This window comes from Colobus angolensis, unplaced genomic scaffold (assembly GCF_000951035.1).
Source record: "Colobus angolensis palliatus isolate OR3802 unplaced genomic scaffold, Cang.pa_1.0 Scaffold25, whole genome shotgun sequence".
Taxonomy (NCBI): Eukaryota; Metazoa; Chordata; class Mammalia; order Primates; family Cercopithecidae; genus Colobus; species Colobus angolensis.
In genome coordinates, this window is record NW_012115710.1 from 1,926,169 (window position 1) to 1,945,340 (window position 19,172).

The 19,172-nt window shown below is 43.1% G+C and overlaps 1 protein-coding gene across 1 annotated transcript in view; it reads left to right on the forward strand.

Annotated features, from left to right (window-relative positions):
- Positions 1-17,289, forward strand: part of LOC105514686 (zinc finger protein 836-like) — a 20,754-nt gene extending 3,465 nt beyond the window's left edge. The window contains 5 exon segments of the mRNA XM_011946209.1: positions 862-956; positions 9,062-9,188; positions 13,639-14,499; positions 14,644-16,563; positions 17,018-17,289. Of these exon segments, the coding sequence (XP_011801599.1) occupies positions 942-956; positions 9,062-9,188; positions 13,639-14,499; positions 14,644-16,310 (2,670 nt within the window). The 5' untranslated portion in view covers positions 862-941 and the 3' untranslated portion in view covers positions 16,311-16,563; positions 17,018-17,289.
- Positions 17,290-19,172: the final 1,883 nt, after the last annotated feature.

The following is a 19,172-nucleotide window of genomic DNA, read 5'->3' on the forward strand; positions in this document are numbered from 1 at the left end:
AATAAAATTTTCAAAAACTTTCCAAACTGTTAAAGTGTCCAATACAGTATAGACACCATTGTGTACATTAGATTCCCCAGAACTTCTTCATTTTATAACTGAAAGTTTGTACCCTTTGACCAACATTTTTCCATTCTCCCCCCAACCAGTTCCTGGCAACAACTGTTCTACCCTGTTCCTATGAATTGGATTGTTTAAGATTCTGCTTATGAGGTCATACAGTAATTGTCCTTTAGTGTCTTATTTCACCTAGCGTATATCTTCTAGGTTCATCCATGTTGTTGCAAATAGCAGGATTTTCTTCTTTTTTATGGTTGAATAAATCCATTATACATATGAACACATAATAAATACACGTACACATAGAGATATGTATGCAGACACATAGCACATTTTCTTTTTTATTTTTATTTATTTTTTTATTTGAGATGGAGTCTTGCTGTGTCACCCACGCTGGAGTGCAGTGGCATGATCTCGGCTCACTGCAACCTCTGCCTTCCAGGTTCAAGTGATTCTCCTGCCTCAGCCTCCCAAGTAGCTGGGACTACAGGTGCGCGCCACCACACCCAGCTAATTTTTGTACTTTTAGTACAGAGACGGGGTTTCACTGTGTTGTCCAGGATGCTCTCATACTCCTGACCTCAGTTGATCCGACCGCCTCTGCCTCCTAAAGTGCTGGGATTACAGGCGTGAGCTACCATGCCAGGCCACTTGGTCTTTGTGTAGGAATGTATTATTCTTGCATCCCCCTGGTGCAGTGGGCTGTCTCTCCATATGCTGAGGTCTTCCCTGTGGGCGTGGTTGTAGCACAGAAAGGAATGTGTTGTTTCCAAGCATTGAAGACAGATTTTTCACTTTCAGATTTGACTTGTAAAGAAGTAATTATATTGACTGAGAGAGAAGCCCAGAAGAGGAAGAAGAGGAAAGAAAAGGAGTCAGGGATGGCTCTTACACAGGTAAAATGATATTCTTCGTGGATCATTCTGTCTCCTTCCTTTTTGAAATGCGACGCATTGGAGTTGCGAATCTTCTCTGAGTCTGAAGCATCCTGCCTGACGTGTTTACTGCCATTCACCCATGCCTTCCCTCAGTTTCTCTCATCTCACTTAGATTCTATCTCACTGAGACCCAGTGACATTAACTTGGGAAGAGGCTCTGCTGGGCATGGTCCTGGGAGGGGCTCACACCTAGACATGGATGGAGACAGGGTGTGGGCCCCACAGTGTCAGAGCTGTTGGCAGCAGAGATCGTTTAGAGGCAAAATTAGGATGCAGTCAGCACTCTGTAGACCGGAAGTAGAGAAGCTGCATGCAGAAGGCACATATCGATGTGCACAATACCTCATAAATTCTGGAAAAGAGGCCTGTCAGGGGAGATCTTTTCTGCCTAATTTTATACAACATCTGAAGCTGTATGAATGAGTCACTGTTTCTAACTTCGAAATCTTAATGGCTGGGAATGGAATGGATAATTAGACATACGTATCAGTGATAAAGGGTGTTTTATTTTATCATTGATTTTTTTTTTTTTTTTGAGACGGAGTTTCGTTCTTATTGCCCAGACTATCACTGCAACCTTCACCTCCCTGGTTGAAGTGATTCTCATGCCTCAGCCTCCTGACTAGCTGGGATTACAGGCATGCGCCACTACGACTGACTAATTTTTGTATTTTTAGTAGAGATGGCGTTTCACCATATTGGTCAGGCTGGTCTTGAACTCCCGACCTCAGGTGATCCGCCCACCTCGACCTCCCAAAATGCTGGGATTATATGCATGAGCTACCGTGTCCGGCCTATCATTGATTTTAAAATACAAAATCAACCTGAATGTCAGATGCGTTTAGCCATTATCAGCATATCCCTCCTACAGAGACTGCGGTGTTCATGCTGGGACTCCTAGTAGCAGTTGTTTTATCTAAAAAGGTTATAATTTTGCTCAGATGTAGGAGCAGAACTTCTTTGTTATTAGAGAAGATGGAGCCAAATTCTCTCATTCCACCAATTATTACTGAACATATTTCTTTTATTTTAAACATCACATAATATATTTATTTGCAGTAAAAGTCCAAGCAGAGATGCAGTTTAGGCATTAAGAAGATGGCATAACATGAAGACGACAGGAAAATAATATTTTATTATATATGTAATTCATGCTATGTTAGATTTTAACTGTTCCTGTCAAAAAAATAAAGGGTACTGGGCCAGGCACGGTGGCTCATGCCTGTAATCCCAGCACTTTGGGAGGCTGAGGCAGGTGGATCAAGAGGTCAGGAGTTCAAGACCAGGCTGGCCAAGATGGGGAAACCCTGTCTCTACTAAAAATACAAAAATTAGCCAGGCATGGTGGCAGACGCCTGTAATCCCAGCTACTTGGGAGGCTGAGGCAGAGAACTGCTTGAACCCCGGGGACAGAGGTTGCAGTGAGTGGAGATCACACCACTGCACTCCAGCGTCAGTGACAGAGCGACACTCTGTCTAAAAAAAAAAAAAAAAAAGGGTACCTGTGAGATGATGGATATGTTAATTTGTTAAACTATAGTGACTTTTTTACTATCTGTACTATAATATGTTGTATACCTTACATACACCATAAAATTTATGAGCAAACATAAAACATGGGACATCAAGGAAACATTTCAGTTTTATGCTAAAAAAAATTTATAATCTAAAAAAAAGACATTGACTAGGCGCAGTGGCTCATGCCTGTAATCCCAGCACTTTGGAAGGCCAAGGCAGGCGGATCACGAGGTCATGAGTTAGAGACCAGCCTGGCCAACCCCATCTCTGCTAAAAATGCAAAAGTTAGCTTGGCGTGGTGGCGCATGCCTGTAGTTCCACCTACTTGGGAGGCTGAGGCAGGAGAATCCCTTGAACCCGGGAGGCAGAGGTTGTAGTGAGCTGAGATCGCGCCATTGCACTCCAGCATGGGCAACAGAGCTAGACTCTGCCTCCAAAAAAATAAAATAAAATAAAAATAAAAAAAGAACATTAAGGCATATATATTCCAAAAATTTAACTACAGAATATGAAATGGCTCCTAGAATGCAGAAAAAAAAAATTGCGCAAAGAATGAAGATTATTTTATTTTGATTTCTACAAAATAATGAAATGGAAATACAAAGAGTTGTCATTTTCCCCAGATCTTCAAAATCTAAAAGAAACACAGTTGCAGGTTTTGTTTACATGAGTGGGAAATCTGATGTGATGTTGGTGGGAGAGGGCCCCTTTGCAGCTCAGGGTAGTGGGGAATCTTGTGAGATCTAGCAAAGCAGGAAATGCACCATCCTGGAGGAAGTGATCACTCTTCCAAGTGCCCAACCTGGGGAAACCCAGTTTCCTTTCCCTATCACATCATCCACCATCCCTCATGTTTCCGTGGGAGGCTACTGTTGTAAGTTCTGTGGCAAGAGTCAGTGAGAGGTGTCGAGTTGCATTTATGCGTCATCATGAGATTTCAGAAAACAATTCTTCAGTGAGTGTTCTGCTGTGAAATTTTATTTTGCAGGTTTTGAAGTGTACATATTTTTATGTTAATAAACACTAATCGTTTGTTTTGCATCCTCTTTGGAACAATCCCTAAATGAAGACGTATGGGTCTTTTACCGGTTTTCGCTTTTTTACCATTTTTCTTTTTTCTTTTTTACTGTTTTTCTTTTATTGTTTTATGAAGAATGTCACCGTGGCTGCCTGTATGCATGCTATCTTCTCCACAGATGTCTGAAGTTTCCTCCGGGTTGGGCAGTTTAAAGAGTGAGGACCTCTTTTAGGATGGCGTACCGCAAAAGCAAAAATAAATAAATGTTTGCTTTATGTTTTTCTGAAGGCCTGGCTCACAGTGTGATTATAAAATACTATGTTTCTTTTAGATCTAAGGTTTTCTTGCTGACATTTTCTTTGCGTGAATCTTTTTTTTTTTTGATGATGAAGTCTGGCTCTGTTGCCCAGGCTGGAGTGCAGTGGCATGATCTGGGTTGACTGCAACCTCCGCCTCCCAGGTTTAAGGGATCCTCCTGCCTCAGCTTTCTGAGCAGCTGGGACTATAGGCACTCACCACCACACCCAGCTAATTTTTTTTTGTATTTTTAGGAGAGAGGGGGTTTTACCATGTTGACCAAGCTGGTCTCAAACTCCTGACCTCAAGTGATCTGCTTGCCTTAGCCTCCAGAAGTGCTGGGGTTACAGGCATGAGCCATTGAACCCAGCCTTTGATTATATTATGCCTTTCAGTAAAGCTTGTTTGTTTAGGGGCCGGGCGCGGTGGCTCAAGCCTGTAATCCCAGCACTTTGGGAGGCCGAGACGGGCGGATCACAAGGTCACGAGATCGAGACCATCCTGGCTAACCCGGTGAAACCCCGTCTCTACTAAAAAATACAAAAAAACTAGCCGGGTGAGGTGGCGGGCGCCTGTGGTCCCAGCTACTCGGGAGGCTGAGGCAGGAGAATGGTGGGAACCCGGGAGGTGGAGCTTGCAGTGAGCTGAGATCTGGCCACTGCACTCCAGCCTGGGCGACAGAGCAAGACTCCGTCTCAAAAAAAAAAAAAAAAAAAAAGCTTGTTTGTTTACTTACAGTTAAGTAATGTTAGAAATATTCACATTATTTATTGGACTCCCAGAATACATATGTTCTTGGTGCTTGATGGTTTGCCATGAGCCCCTTATGCTCTCTTCATTTTGTTTTGTTTTTTATAGTTGTTGTTTTTCTCCCTGTCAAAATCCGCTTTGAGTTCACCACTTCCTTCGTCTGCCTGAGTCAGCTCTGTTGAACTCCTCTAGTGACTATTTCAACTCAGTTACTCTATTTTTAGCTTTAGTCTGTCTTTCTCTCTCTCTCTGTCTCGCTCTCCCTCCCTCCTTCCTTCTTTCTCTTTCTCTCTTTTTATTTTTTTTGAGACAGAGTTTCACTCTTGTCGTCCAGGCTGGAGTGCGATGGTGTGATCTTGGCGCACCACAGTCTCCGCCTCCTGGGTTCAAGTGATTCTCCTACCTTAGTCTCCTGAGTAGCTGGGATTATAAGCACGCACCACCATGCCTGGCTAATTTTTTTATTTGCAGTAGAAACTGAATTTCACCATGTTAGACAGGCTGGTCCCAAACTCCTGACCTCAGGTGATTTGCCCTCCCCTGCTCCCCAAAGTGCTAGGATTATAGGCACGAGTCACTGCACCCGGCCATTTCTCTCTTTCTTTCTCACTTTTTCTTTCCTTCTCTTTCTTCCCTCCCTCCCTCCTTTCCTTCCTTCCTTCCTTCCTTCCTTCCTGCCTGCCTGCCTTCCTTCCTCCCTTCCTTCCTTTTCTTTTCTTTTCTTTTTTTGTGGAAGGGTTTTACTCTATTGCCCAGGCTGGAGTTCAGTAGAATGATCCATCTAAAAACAACAACAACAACAACAACAACAACACACACAGAATATTTTTCTGACTGGGGATAGTGCCCTCTCTGGGCCTTTGCTTGTCATCTCCTAATTGAAGAGGTTTGCTGGTTTCTACTCAGAAGCTCCCCTGTTATCTGTCTGTGCTATTGAAGACTCTGGTGCTGCAGTCAGCTATGGTACTAGATCTTACCTAGTGTCTTTATGTGTTACTGCACACACTGGTTTATGTCAATCATCTTTTTTTGCAGTGGCCCCTAACCTTTCATCCTGTTCCTTTCAGTGAGTATATTCAGGCAAGACAGAAATGAGTTGATATGGCTTTGGTTGTGTCTCCACCCAAATCTCATCTTGAATTTTTAGTAGAGATGGGGTTTTACCACGTTGGCCAGGATGGTTTCGATCTCTCGACCTCATGATCCGCCTCCCTCAACCTCCCAAAGTGCTGGGATTACAGGAGTGAACCACTGCACCCGGGCTGTGGAAAGCAGAATTTAAGAGTGATGAACTAAGATGTTTGGCAGAAACACTCTCAAAGCAAATTGTTCAGGTTGCTGCATGGCTTCTCTGAACTGTTTATAGGAAAATGGGAGAAGAGAGAAATGAATTAAAAACAGTTTGTTTTCTTTCTTTTTTTTTTTTTTTTGAGACGGAGTCTCGCTCTGCTGCCCAGGCTGGAGTGTAGTGGCCGGATCTCAGCTCACTGCAAGCTCCGCCTCCCCGGTTCACGCCATTCTCCTGCCTCAGCCTCCCGAGTAGCTGGGACTACAGGCGCCCGCCACCTCGCCCGGCTAGTTTTTTGTATTATTTAGTAGAGACGGGGTTTCACAGCGTTAGCCAGGATGGTCTCGATCTCCTGACCTCGTGATCCGCCCGTCTCGGCCTCCCAAAGTGCTGGGATTACAGGCTTGAGCCACCGCGCCCGGCCAAAAACAATTTGTTTTCAAAGCCCATTGTAAAGATTTAGGAAATTCTTAGCCTGGCCATGTAAAGAATTAAAAGTGTATTTAGGAGAGAGAAAACCAAGAGGGATGTAGCCAAGTGGCCTTGGACAGGGAGATTAGTATGGATAGAAGTAAGCCAGGACCTTATTATTGAGACAGTGGGAGAATCATCCCAAAGGCATTTTAGAGATCTTTGAGACTGCTGTGCCCATTGTAGGTTCAGAGTGCCAGGGCCTTGAGGGCAGGATAGTTTCAAGGGAGTGGCCCGGGGTGCCCTTTGGACATGGGAACTCCGATACCTCAGATCTGTGATCTCTGTATTTCAGAGCAGAGGTCCTTAGCTACTCCACCTGTGGCTGAACTGGGACCAGGTATAGACCAGCCACCAATCAAGAGGGCACACGCTGTTGGGAGCCAAAAAGGCTAAAGGGATCGTGATCAATTCAGCATTCTACTGAAGGCTATATGATCAAATAGCAAACTGTTTATCATGAATGCAGGATGTGAGCAAACTCAAGACTGCGCCTGCCACCAGGTTTGCCGAGGGCCATCACTCCCTGGCGCTGGGCTCCTTGAAGTTATCTCTGGGAAATCTAGCGCTTATTGGTCGAAGGATGCAGTCTTGCAAGCCGGCTGTGATCCAAAGGACTGACTGACAGTTACCGACAATCACCCCCGCTTCTGGTTATCTCTTTAACCTAATAAATTTGGAGGGCTGAAAAAGCTCAGGGCCCTTGTCCACTAGAAGTAAGCTGCCCCCTGACCCCGTCTTCCAAATATACTCTCTTGTCTTTGTCTTTTGTTCCCGTGTTTGCCCCTTTTGTTCAGTCCACCAGGGATTGAGGTCGGTTACAACGCAAAAACTGTAAACCTTGGCGATATGAACACAGTGGTGACTAAAAGTGTGCAGAGGGCATGAGATGTGGACTCACGGCTACTTCCATCTAGATTTCAAAGAATGCCTCAGAGATCCTTGGAGCCTAGGCATAGAAATGCCATAGGAGTGAGGCTGTCCCTGGAAGTCCCCACTAGGGCAATGTTCAGTTCTAGCTGTGGAGGCCGGGCCAACTTCAGAGTCCCTGTTAGGATAAGGTCCAGTAAAGCCCTGGGAGCAGGGCCACCGATGAGACCCCAAAACTGTAGAGTCACCGGTATGTGATTCCAGCTCAGGAGAGCTGGAGGCACTCTGTGAGAACTTCCATGTGGGGTGATCCCAACAAAACCAGTGAGGCTGGGATCCCCAGGATGTTGGGACCCAACGTCTACTCCAGGATGTCTAGAAGATGGGACATGGAGTCAAAGATTATTGTCAAGCCTTAGTATTTAATGTGTATGCCCTGTTGGGTTTCAGCCTTACATGGGAACAGCTACCCCGTATTTCCTGTTTCTCTCTTTTGGAATTGAAATATCTAACCTGTGTCTGCCCCACCATTGTATTTTGGAAGCACATAACTCGTTTGATTTCATAGGATCACAACTAGAGAGCAGTTTGCCTTCAGATGAAATGCACGTTTGAGTCTCACCCATATCTGATTTAGATTATAGTTAGGTACAACTCTAGACTATAGGCTTTTGAATTGCTTGTAGAAATAAGGCTTTGGGAGCCATTGGAATAGAATATATTTTGTCTGTGAGAAGTACATCAGTTTTGGGGGCCGGGGGTGGAATGCTATGGTCTGAGTTTCCTTTTTCCTCCTCCGCGATTCATGTTGAAACTTAATCCCCAGTGCCCAATCTTTAAATATTATGAGGCATGGCCTTTAGGAGGAGATTGGGTCACGAGAAGTCGGCCTTTATCAGTGGGTATGGTGTTCTGGTCAATGATATATCAAAAGGCTTATTCTACAGAGTTCACTAGTTTTTGGCCCTTCTGTCCCTTCTGTCATGTGGGGGACACAGCATTCATCCCCTGCGAAGCAACAAGACCATCTTGGAAGCAGGAATCATCCCTCACCAGATATCAGTCCTGCTGGCATCTTGATCTTGGATTTCCCAGCCAGCAGAATCATGATAAATACATTTCTACTGTTCATAAATTACCCAGTCTGTTTTACTTGGTACAGCAGCACAGAGAGACTAGGACATACCATAACCATAATTTAACTGTTTGTTTCTTTTGATTCAAGACTCATTCTCAGACATCAGGGGTCAGATGCCTGCTGTGCCATTTTCAGGTTGTTGACCTAGGTGACTTTTTAGCATTTTCTGTGACATAGTTGTCTCCTAGTAACATGGGAACAAATCCTAATCTATCTGTTATGTTGTTATTTGAATTAGACCATGTAAAGCATTTGGAGTAATGCCCAGCATATGGGGAGTGTTCCAAAACTTTAGTCATTGCTGTTGCTCTGGTCATCACAGTTTTTAGTTTCTGACCTTTCTTTAAAGCTGCTATGGACATTGTCATCTCGAAGACACCACTCTTATACTAGCTCATCTGGACACTCAGTTGATATATTGAACATAATATCTAACACTTATACACATGACCACTTATTCATTTCTTTGTGTATTTCTTGCATTGTACGCAAACATGAGAAGTGTACACTGATTTACAGGATATCATAATCTCCCATTGAATTTTATAACAAGCTAAAATTAGGGACACATGACTTTCTCACAGATGCCTTGCGTGGATATGTGAAAACACACACTTCAAGCAAATTGATGTGACAGTTCTGTCCTCTTCTCATTTTATGTATAGATAAGAGCTCTCCCATTGCTCCTCGTTGAAATGTGTTTTTCTTTTCAGGGACCTTTGACATTCAGAGATGTAGCCATAGAATTCTCTCAGGAGGAGTGGAAATCCCTGGACCCTGTGCAGAAAGCTTTGTACTGGGATGTGATGTTGGAGAACTACAGGAACCTGGTCTTCCTAGGTGAGTATAATTTTGCTCTAGAAGTTAAGATCTGCCCTTGTGCATTTTTGTATTTTCTCTGTTGTCTTTCTTGGGAGCCCCTCCATTATCTGACTGAGACTGAAGCCTTGTTGACTCACAGATAAAAAGCTTCATAATGCTGCATCTGGCCTTTCATTTCCCATATCATCACACTACCTCCTTTTTGAATATCTTCCCTTGTTGTCCTGTGCCCATAGTATAATTCCCATATTTAAGTATTAGTCAGTATAATGCTACTTCTTCTTTTTTTTTTTTTTAATGGAGACAGAGTGTAGCTTTGTCACCTGTAGGGACTAGTCCCACAGGGTCGGTGGGTTTTTCTCCCCGTGTGCAGAGACGAGAGATCATAGAAATAAAGACACAAGACAAAGAGATAAAAGAAAAGACAGCTGGGCCCAGGGGGCCACTACCGCCAAGACGCGGAGACCCGTAGTGGCCCCGAATGCCAGGCTGTGCTGTTATTTATTGGATACAAGACAAGGGGGCAGGGTAAGCAGTGTGAGCCATCTTCAGTGATAGGTAAGGTCACGTGGGTCACGTGTCCACTGGACAGCGGGCCCTTCCCTGTTTGGCAGCCGAGGCAGAGAGAGAGAGAGAGAGAGAGAGACAGACAGGAGACAGCTTACGCCATTATTTCTGATATATAGTCTCTATATATTAGAGACTTCTAGTACTTTCACTAATTTTGCTACTGCTCTCTAGAAGGCAGAGCCAGGTGTACAGGATGGAACACGAAAGTGGACCAGGAGGGTGACCACTGAAGCACAGCATCACAGGGGGACGGTTAGGCCTCCGGATAACTGCGGGTGGGCCTGACTGATGTCAAGCCCTCCACAAGAGGTGGCGGAGTAGAGTCTTCTCTAAACTCCCCTGGGGAAAGGTAGCAGGTGTTTTTCCTTGGCACTGACGCTACTACTAGGCCACAGTCCTCTTGGCAGTGGGCGTCTTCCCGGATGCTGGTGTTACCGCTAGACCAAGGAGCCCTCTAGTGGCCCTGTCAGGGCGTGACAGAAGGCTCACACTCTTGTCTTCTGGTCACTTCTCACCATGTCCCTTCAGCTCCTATCTCTGTATGGCCTGGCTTTTCCTAGGTTATGATTGTAGAGCGAGGATTATTATAGTATTTGAATAAAGAGTAATTACTACAAACTAATGATTAGTGATACTTATATATAATCATATCTGTGATCTATATCTAGTATAACACTTGTTATTTTATGTATTTTGTTATACTGAAACAGCTCGTGCCCTCCGTCTCTTGCCTCAGCACCTGGGTGGCTTGCCGCGCACAGTCGCCCAGGCTGGAGTGCAGTGGCATGAACTCAGCTCACTGCAACCTCCGCCTCCCGAGTTCAAGCAATTCTCCTACCTCAGCCTCCTGAGTAGCTGGGACTACAGGCTCACACCACCACGCCCGGCTAATTTTTTGTATTTTAGTAGTGATGGGGTTTCACCATGTTGCCCAGGATGGTCTCGAACTCATGAGCTCAGCAGTCTGCCCACCTTGGCCTCCCAAATTGCTAGGATTACAGGTGTGAGTCACTGCGCTACTTCTAAATAAGTCTCTCTGTTTTCTTCCAAAGTCAGAATTTTAACTATTCTTTAGGCAGGTATATACCCACAGCTCTGCAAACACAAACCCTGCTGCCCCATGCTCATAACTCTTTGCCTTCCCCTCATGCCCTTCCTCCTCCCTTCCTCTTCTGAACATATTACTTTGGTCCAGATGGACTACCCAGTCACTTACTAGCGTATTAATTTTACACTCCCTTTATTGCAGAACTCCCTCACCTTCCACGCTGCACTCAGCGTGTAAGGGATGACGCCTACTCATTCCCTTGACAACTTTGAGAACACTGCCTACGTCAATATGTGCAGGGGATGATGACTCAGATACTGTTATTCACGAAGGATGACTGAATAATGTTTTGGCAACACACCTTGGCTCTTGAAGTATTTCTGTTTTTTTTCTTTTTTTGAGACGGAGTCTCACTCTGTCACCCAGGCTGGAGTGCAGTGGCGCGATCTCAGCTCACTGGAAGCTCCGCCTGCTGGGTTCACGCCATTCTCCTGCCTCAGCCTCCTGAGTAGCTGGGAATACAGGCGCTCACCACTACACTTGGCTAATTTTTTGTATATTTAGTAGAGACGGAGTTTCACTGTGTTAGCCAGGATGGTCTCGATCTCCTGACCTCGTGATCCACCCGCCTCGGCCTCCCAAAGTGCTGATTACAGGCGTGAACCAATGCGTCCGGCCTATACATTCATCTTTTAACAGGCATTTGGGTTGTTTCTAGTTCTTGGCTAATACTAGCTACTATTAGAGACGGAGTTTCAATGTGTTAGCCAGGATGGTCTCGATCTCCTGACCTCGTGATCCACCCGCCTCGGCCTCCCAAAGTGCTGATTACAGGCGTGAACCAACGCGACTGGCCGGCTCTTGAAGTATTTCTTTCCACACTCTTGGTATTTGGGTGACCAGTTATCTGCACTACCTGTTTGGCTAGTTTTATTTAAAAACATGTTTGATACTGGAAACCCAGGTTCACGTCTCACTTTCTTTGTAATTTGAGTGTAGATACATAAATCCTGTGGGCAGACTTACTGTCCTTATTTGTAAAATAGTGATAATTTATCTTAAGATTTTTAAAAACAAGTTAGTACTGTTTGCTAGCTTAGAATATTGCATGTTTTATAGTAAAGACTCAGAAGTTTCTTTGTTTAATAAGGTATATCAACATTATTTCATGTTTATAATGAGATGGCATATTAGCTTTAACTTAGTGTGGCTAGGTATAGCAGATACCATAGATAGGGTGGTTTGAACAACAGAAATTCACTTTTCACAGATCTGGGTGATGAGCAGTCCACATGTCAGAGCCAGTCACTTTGGTTCCTGGTGTGGGGCCTTTTCCTGGTGTATCATGGCTAACTCTGTGTCCTCACATGGCAGAAGAATTGTCATGCAAAAAGCAAAAGCTTTTTCACATCTATTCTAATTCCTATTCCGTTCCTGAAATTCTACCTACCATGCTGACCTAATTGCCTCCCAAAGTTTTCACACCTCCAAATAATATTACATTGAGGATTAGGACCCTAACATATGAGTTTTGGCAGACATAAGTCAATATAGCTGACTTGCATTGCTTGTTAGTGTTGCAAATGTCTGTTTTTTTATGGAAATAGATCGTTTTTTGTTAGTTTGTTTTTCCGAGACAGAGTCTTGCTCTGTCACCCAGACTGGAATGCTGTGGTGCAATCTCAGCTCACTACAACCTCTGCCTTCTGGGTTCAAGCAATTCTCCTACCTCAGCCCCCTGAGTAGCTGGGATTACAGGTGCACACCACCATTCCCGGCTAATTTTTGTAGTTTTAGTAAAGACAGGGTTTCATCATGTTGGCCAGGCTGGTCTCAAACTCCTTACCCCGTGATCCACCCACCTTGGCCTCCAAGAGCTGGGATTACAGGTGTGAGCCATCGCGCCCAGCCAGAAATAGGTAGTTTTAGAACAGGTTTAATACTTATGTAATAAGTATTCAGAAAAATAACTTAGTTTTATAACTTCAAAAAATTCTTTCTCATTTTCCCGGTACTATTTTTGATTTATAATTTAGCTTGCCATTTACATAGATCATTAATTAGTTGAACTTGTTGATATTTAGCTGTAATTTGACATTTATTTGTGCACAATAAATATGAAGTAAATATATATATATAACTGTTTTTTCTTCTGAAAGAGCCATATGTTTGCTGCCAGTTGGTGTATGATTTGGGGGCATGGTGGAAAAATACTTCTTTTAGTGCTAATATATGTTTGCACAACATGAGTCTTTTGGTCATTGAATGTTTGAAACTAGACTTCCTTAAAATTAATTTGAATTACATGTGATTAGTGTTTCTTTACTGAAGAATTCTACTCCTTTTTTATTTGTAAAAATAGAAGATCACTGTGGTAAAGTTTGGTAACTGTCTAGTATAAACGTTACTTTTAGTGTAGTATGTTTTCAATATAAAATATTTACGAATAGTAGTTATTTAAAAACAAACAAAAACAAATAATACTAGTTATTTTTAAAACTCATGTTCAGCCAGGTGCAATGGCTCACTCATGCCTGTAATCCCAGCACCTTGGGAGGCCGAGGTGGGCAGATCACGAGGTCAGGAGTTCAAGACCAGCCTGGCTAATATGCTAAAACCCTGTCTCTACTAAAAATACAAAAATTAGCCAGGTGTGGTGGCACGCACCTGTAGTCCCAGCTACTCAGGAGGCTGAGGCAGAAGAATAGCTCAAACCCAGGAGGTGAAGGTCGCAGTGAGCCAAGATTGTGCCACTGTGCTCCAGCCTGGGCAACAGAGCAGGACTCTGTCTCAAAAAAAAAAACCAAAAAAAAACCAACAAAAAACCCCTATGTTCATTGTATTTTGTAGGTATCCTTCCTAAATGTATGACCAAGGAATTACCACCAATAGGGAACAGTAATACAGGAGAAAAATTCCAAACAGTGATGCTGGAAAGACATGAATGTTATGATATTGAAAATTTTTACTTAAGGGAAATCCAGAAAAATCTACAGGACCTTGAGTTTCAATGGAAAGATGGTGAAATAAATAATAAAGAAGTGCCAATGACCTATAAAAACAATCTTACTGGTAAAAGAGGTCAACATAGTCAAGAGGATGTAGAAAACAAATGTATTGAAAATCAGCTTCCATTAAGCTTTCAGTCACATCTGACTGAACTGCAGAAATTTCAAACTGAAGGGAAAATTTATGAATGTAATCAATCTGAGAAGACAGTTAATAATGGTTCCCTAGTTTCACCACTTCAAAGAATTCTTCCAAGTGTCCAAATCAACATCGCTAAAAAATATGGGAATGAGTTTTTGCAACTGTCATTACCCACCCAACTTGAGAAAACACACATTAGGGAAAAACCTTACATATGTAATGAGTGTGGCAAAGCCTTTAGAGTGTCTTCAAGTCTTGTTAACCATCAGATGGTACATACTACAGAGAAACCTTACAGATGCAACGAATGTGGCAAAGCCTTTCATCGAGGCTCACTACTAACAATACATCAGATAGTCCACACAAGGAGGAAGCCATGTCAATGTGATGTATGTGGCAAGATCTTCAGACAAAATTCTGATCTTGTAAATCACTGGAGAAGTCACACCGGAGAGAAACCATACAAATGTAATGAATGTGGCAAGTCCTTTAGTCAAAGTTACAACCTTGCAATACATCAAAGGATTCACACTGGAGAGAAACCTTACAAATGTAATGAGTGTGGGAAAACTTTCAAACAAGGCTCATGCCTCACTACACATCAGATAATCCATACAGGAGAGAAACCATATCAATGTGACATATGTGGCAAGGTCTTTAGGCAGAATTCAAATCTTGTAAATCACCAGAGAATCCACACTGGAGAGAAACCATACAAATGCAACATATGTGGAAAGTCCTTTAGTCAAAGTTCCAACCTGGCAACTCATCAGACAGTTCATAGTGGAAACAAACCTTACAAATGTAGTGAGTGTGGCAAAACCTTTAAACGGAGCTCAAGCCTCACTACACATCAGATAATCCATACAGGAGAGAAACCATATACGTGTGATGTATGTGACAAAGTCTTCAGTCAACGTTCACAACTTGCAAGGCACCAGAGAAGTCACACTGGAGAGAAACCTTACAAATGCAATGAGTGTGGCAAGGTCTTCAGTCAGACTTCACATCTTGCAGGGCATCGGAGAATTCACACTGGAGAGAAACCTTACAAATGTGATAAATGTGGCAAAGCCTTTAAACAGGGCTCATTACTCACTCGACATAAGATAATTCATACTAGAGAGAAACGTTACCAATGCAGTGAATGTGGAAAGGTCTTTAGTGAAAATTCATGCCTTGTAAGACATTTAAGAATTCATACTGGGGAGCAGCCTTACAAATGTAATGTGTGTGGCAAGGTCTTCAATTACAGTGGAAACCTTTCAATCCATAAGAGAATACACACGGGAGAGAAACCTTTCCAATGTAATGAATGTGGCACAGTCTTCAGGAACTACTCATGCCTAGCACGTCATCTAAGAATTCATACTGGGCAGAAACCTTACAAATGTAATGTGTGTGGCAAGGTCTTCAATGACAGTGGAAACCTTTCAAATCATAAGAGAATTCATACTGGAGAGAAGCCTTTTCAATGTAACGAATGTGGTAAGGTCTTCAGTTACTACTCATGCCTAGCACGTCATCGGAAAATTCATACCGGAGAGAAACCTTACAAATGTAATGATTGTGGCAAAGCCTATACTCAGCGTTCAAGCCTCACTAAACATCTGATAATTCATACTGGAGAGAAACCTTACAATTGTAATGAGTTTGGAGGGGCATTTATCCAAAGTTCAAAACTTGCAAGATATCACAGAAATCCTACTGGGGAGAAACCACACAAATGTAGCCATTGTGGTAGAACTTTTAGTCATATAACAGGCCTGACGTACCATCAGAGAAGGCATACTGGAGAGATGCCATACAAATGTATTGAATGTGGCCAGGTCTTTAATTCCACTTCGAACCTTGCAAGGCATCGGAGAATTCATACTGGAGAGAAACCTTACAAATGTAATGAATGTGGCAAGGTCTTCCGTCATCAATCAACACTAGCACGCCATCGGAGTATTCATACTGGAGAGAAACCTTACATGTGTAATGAGTGTGGCAAAGCCTTTAGAGTACGTTCAATTCTGGTTAATCATCAGAAAATGCACACTGGAGACAAACCTTACAAATGTAATGAATGTGGTAAAGCTTTTATCGAAAGGTCAAAGCTGGTGTACCATCAAAGAAATCACACTGGAGAGAAGCCATACAAATGTATTGAATGTGGCAAGGCCTTTGGACGGTTTTCCTGCCTCAACAAACACCAAATAATTCACTCTGGAGAAAAACCTTATAAATGTAATGAGTGTGGCAAATCTTTCATTAGTCGCTCAGGCCTCACTAAACATCAGACAAAACATACTGGAGAGGAGAATCTTACAACAAAACTCAATGTGGAAAGGCCTTTAGATGTCCTCCTAACTTCTGGGTTCAAATAATTCACATTTACTGATATAGCTTGTACATTTGACGCTTCTGTCTGAACTTCATGTGGAATTTTAATCCCCCGTATTGGAGGTGGGGCCTGGTGGGAGATGACTGGATCACAGGAGTGAATTTCTTACGAGTGGTTTAGCACCACCTGCTTTTTGCTCTTACCGGGATAGTGAGTTCTGGTGAGATCTTGTGTTTTTGTTTGTTTGTTTTGTTTTTTTGAGACGAAGTCTCTCTCTGTCACCAGGCTGGAATGCAGTGGCGTGATCTTGGCTCACTGCAACCTCTGCCTCCCAGGTTCAAGTGAGTCTCCTGCCTCAGTTTCCCTGAGTAGCTGGTACTACATGCTCACACCACCACGCCTGGCTAATTTTTGTATTTTTAGTAGAGACGGATTGACCTCATGATCTGTCCACCTCGGCCTCCCAAAGTCTGGGATTATAGGCGTGAGCCACCAAACCCGGCTGAGATCTTGTTGGTTAAAAGTGTATGGCAGGTCAGGCATGGTGGCTCATGCCTGTAATCCCAGCATTTAGGGAGGTTGAAGCGGGCAGATCACTTGTGGCCAGGTGTTCAAGACCGGGCTGGTCAACATAGTGAAACCTTGTCTCTACTAAAATACAAAACTTAGCCAGGCATGGTGATGCATGCTTGTAATCCCAGCTACTCAGGAGGCTGGAGCATGAGAATTGCTGGAACCCAGGAGACAGAGGTTGCAGTGAGCCAAGATCGTGCCAGTGCACTCCAGCCTGGGTGACAGCGAGACCCTGTCTCAAAAAAAAAAAAAAAAAAAGAAAAGAAAAAATGTATGGAACCTCCCTCTCTCTTGCTTCTATTCTTGCCATGTGATATGCCCACTGCCCCTTTTCCTTCCACCATGATTTTAACATTCCTGAGGCTTCCTCAGAAGGTGAGCAGATGCCAGTACCATCTTTCCTGTAAAGCCTGCAGAACTGTGATTCAATTAAACTTCTTTATAAATTACTCAGCTTCAGGTATTTCTTTATAGCAATTCAAATATGGCCCAATACATTTACACATGCAGTAAACGTAGCTAAGTTTTAAGGTAGTGTTCACTACTCACTCGTCATAAGAATGTACATACTGGAAGGCTGGGCGCAGTGGCTCACGCCTGTAATCCTAGCACTTTGGGAGGCTGAGGTGGGCAGATTGCCTGAGCTCAGGAGTTTGAGACCAGCCTGGGCAACAGAGTGAAACCCCATCTCTACTAAAATACAAACAATTAGCTAGGCATGGTGGCGTGTGCCCATAGTCCCAGCTACTTGGGAGGCTGAGGCAGGAGAATTGCTTGAACCCGGGAGGTGGAGGTTACAGTGAGCCAAAATCACACCACTGCACTCCAGCCTGAGTGATAGAGCAAGACTCTGTCTCAAAAAAACAAAACAAAACAAAACAAAAAAGCAAAAAAAGAATATACATATTGGAGAGAAATTACTGAAGCGCAGTATGTGTGGCAAGAATTCTATTCAAAGATAAAAACTTGTGGATCTATAGATAATTCAAAGTGCAGAGATGCTTTACAAATGAGAAAAGTGTGGCAAAACCTTTACCAGAGTTCAATCACTACTGGACATAAGGGAATTTATACTGATAGGAAATCTACATGTATGTGCCGGAGACTTTCCCCAGGCATCAGAACTCACTAGACATCAAAATATACAACTTTGAGAGGAACCACACAAATGTAATGTGTGTGGTAAGGCTTTTACCTGAACATCGAAATGGAAACCAGAGTGTTCATACTGAAGAGCTACCTTACAAATGTAACAAATGTAGTAAGACTTTTTTAAAAATCAAATGTTCGGCCAGGCGTGCTGGCTCACGCCTGTAATCCCAGCACTTTGGGAGGCCGAGGCGGGTGGATCATGAAATCAGGAGATCGAGACCATCCTGCCTTACACGGTGAAACCCCGTCTCTACTAAAAATATGAAAAATTAGCCAGGCAAGGTGGCAGGCGCCTATAGTCCCAGCTCCTCAGGGGGCTGAAGCAGGAGAATGGCATGAACCTGGGAGGCGGAGCTTGCAGTGAGCCGAGATCGCGCCACTGCACTCCAGCCTGGGCGACAGAGTGAGACTCTGTCTCAAAAAAAAAAAAAAAAAAAAAATCAAATGTTCATGCTTTTGTGTGCTGAACATGAAAGGAACTTTAAGCAGTAGTGTGTTTTCAGTGTTTACCAAATTCATACTGGAGAGAAACCTTACAAATGTAATCAGTGTGGTTAAAATTTAAAACCAGTTCTCACAACACACTACACACATCCTTGAAATTACACTATACATGTTCTGGCTCCTTTGACATACATACTGTCTTGAGTTTTAACAAATTGTGTTTTGTAGTTATTGTGTAGTATGTAATATTCCAGGCCAAGCTTGGAGAAGCAGGCTTGGTTATCCCTAGTATAATTTCCTCTGATCTCTTGTGGCTAGGACAATTTATTCCTAGGGAGGGAGGTCCAATGTTATTATTGGAAAGCTCACATTTTGCATGTGTGGTAAATCCCCATCTCTACAAAATGATCCACCTGTGCTCAAATGGGCTCAAATGATCTACCTGTGTCAGCCTCCCAAGGTGCTGGGATTACAGGCCTGAGCCACCATGCCCATGTGCATAAGTGCAAAAAACTTATTGCACTTATGCAAATGACTGTGTTGCCATAAGTTATGAATACTCACAAATAGTTTCCAAATTCCAGAGAATTCAAAAACAGAGAGACAAATATGCACCAAATTTGTTTACAGGAGTATTCTTTTCTCAATTGTTAAAACCTGCCAACAGCTCATAAGAAAAGTTTCCTTGTCTCTGAAAAACAAAACAAAGGATCAGCAACTTTTTTTTTTTTTTTTT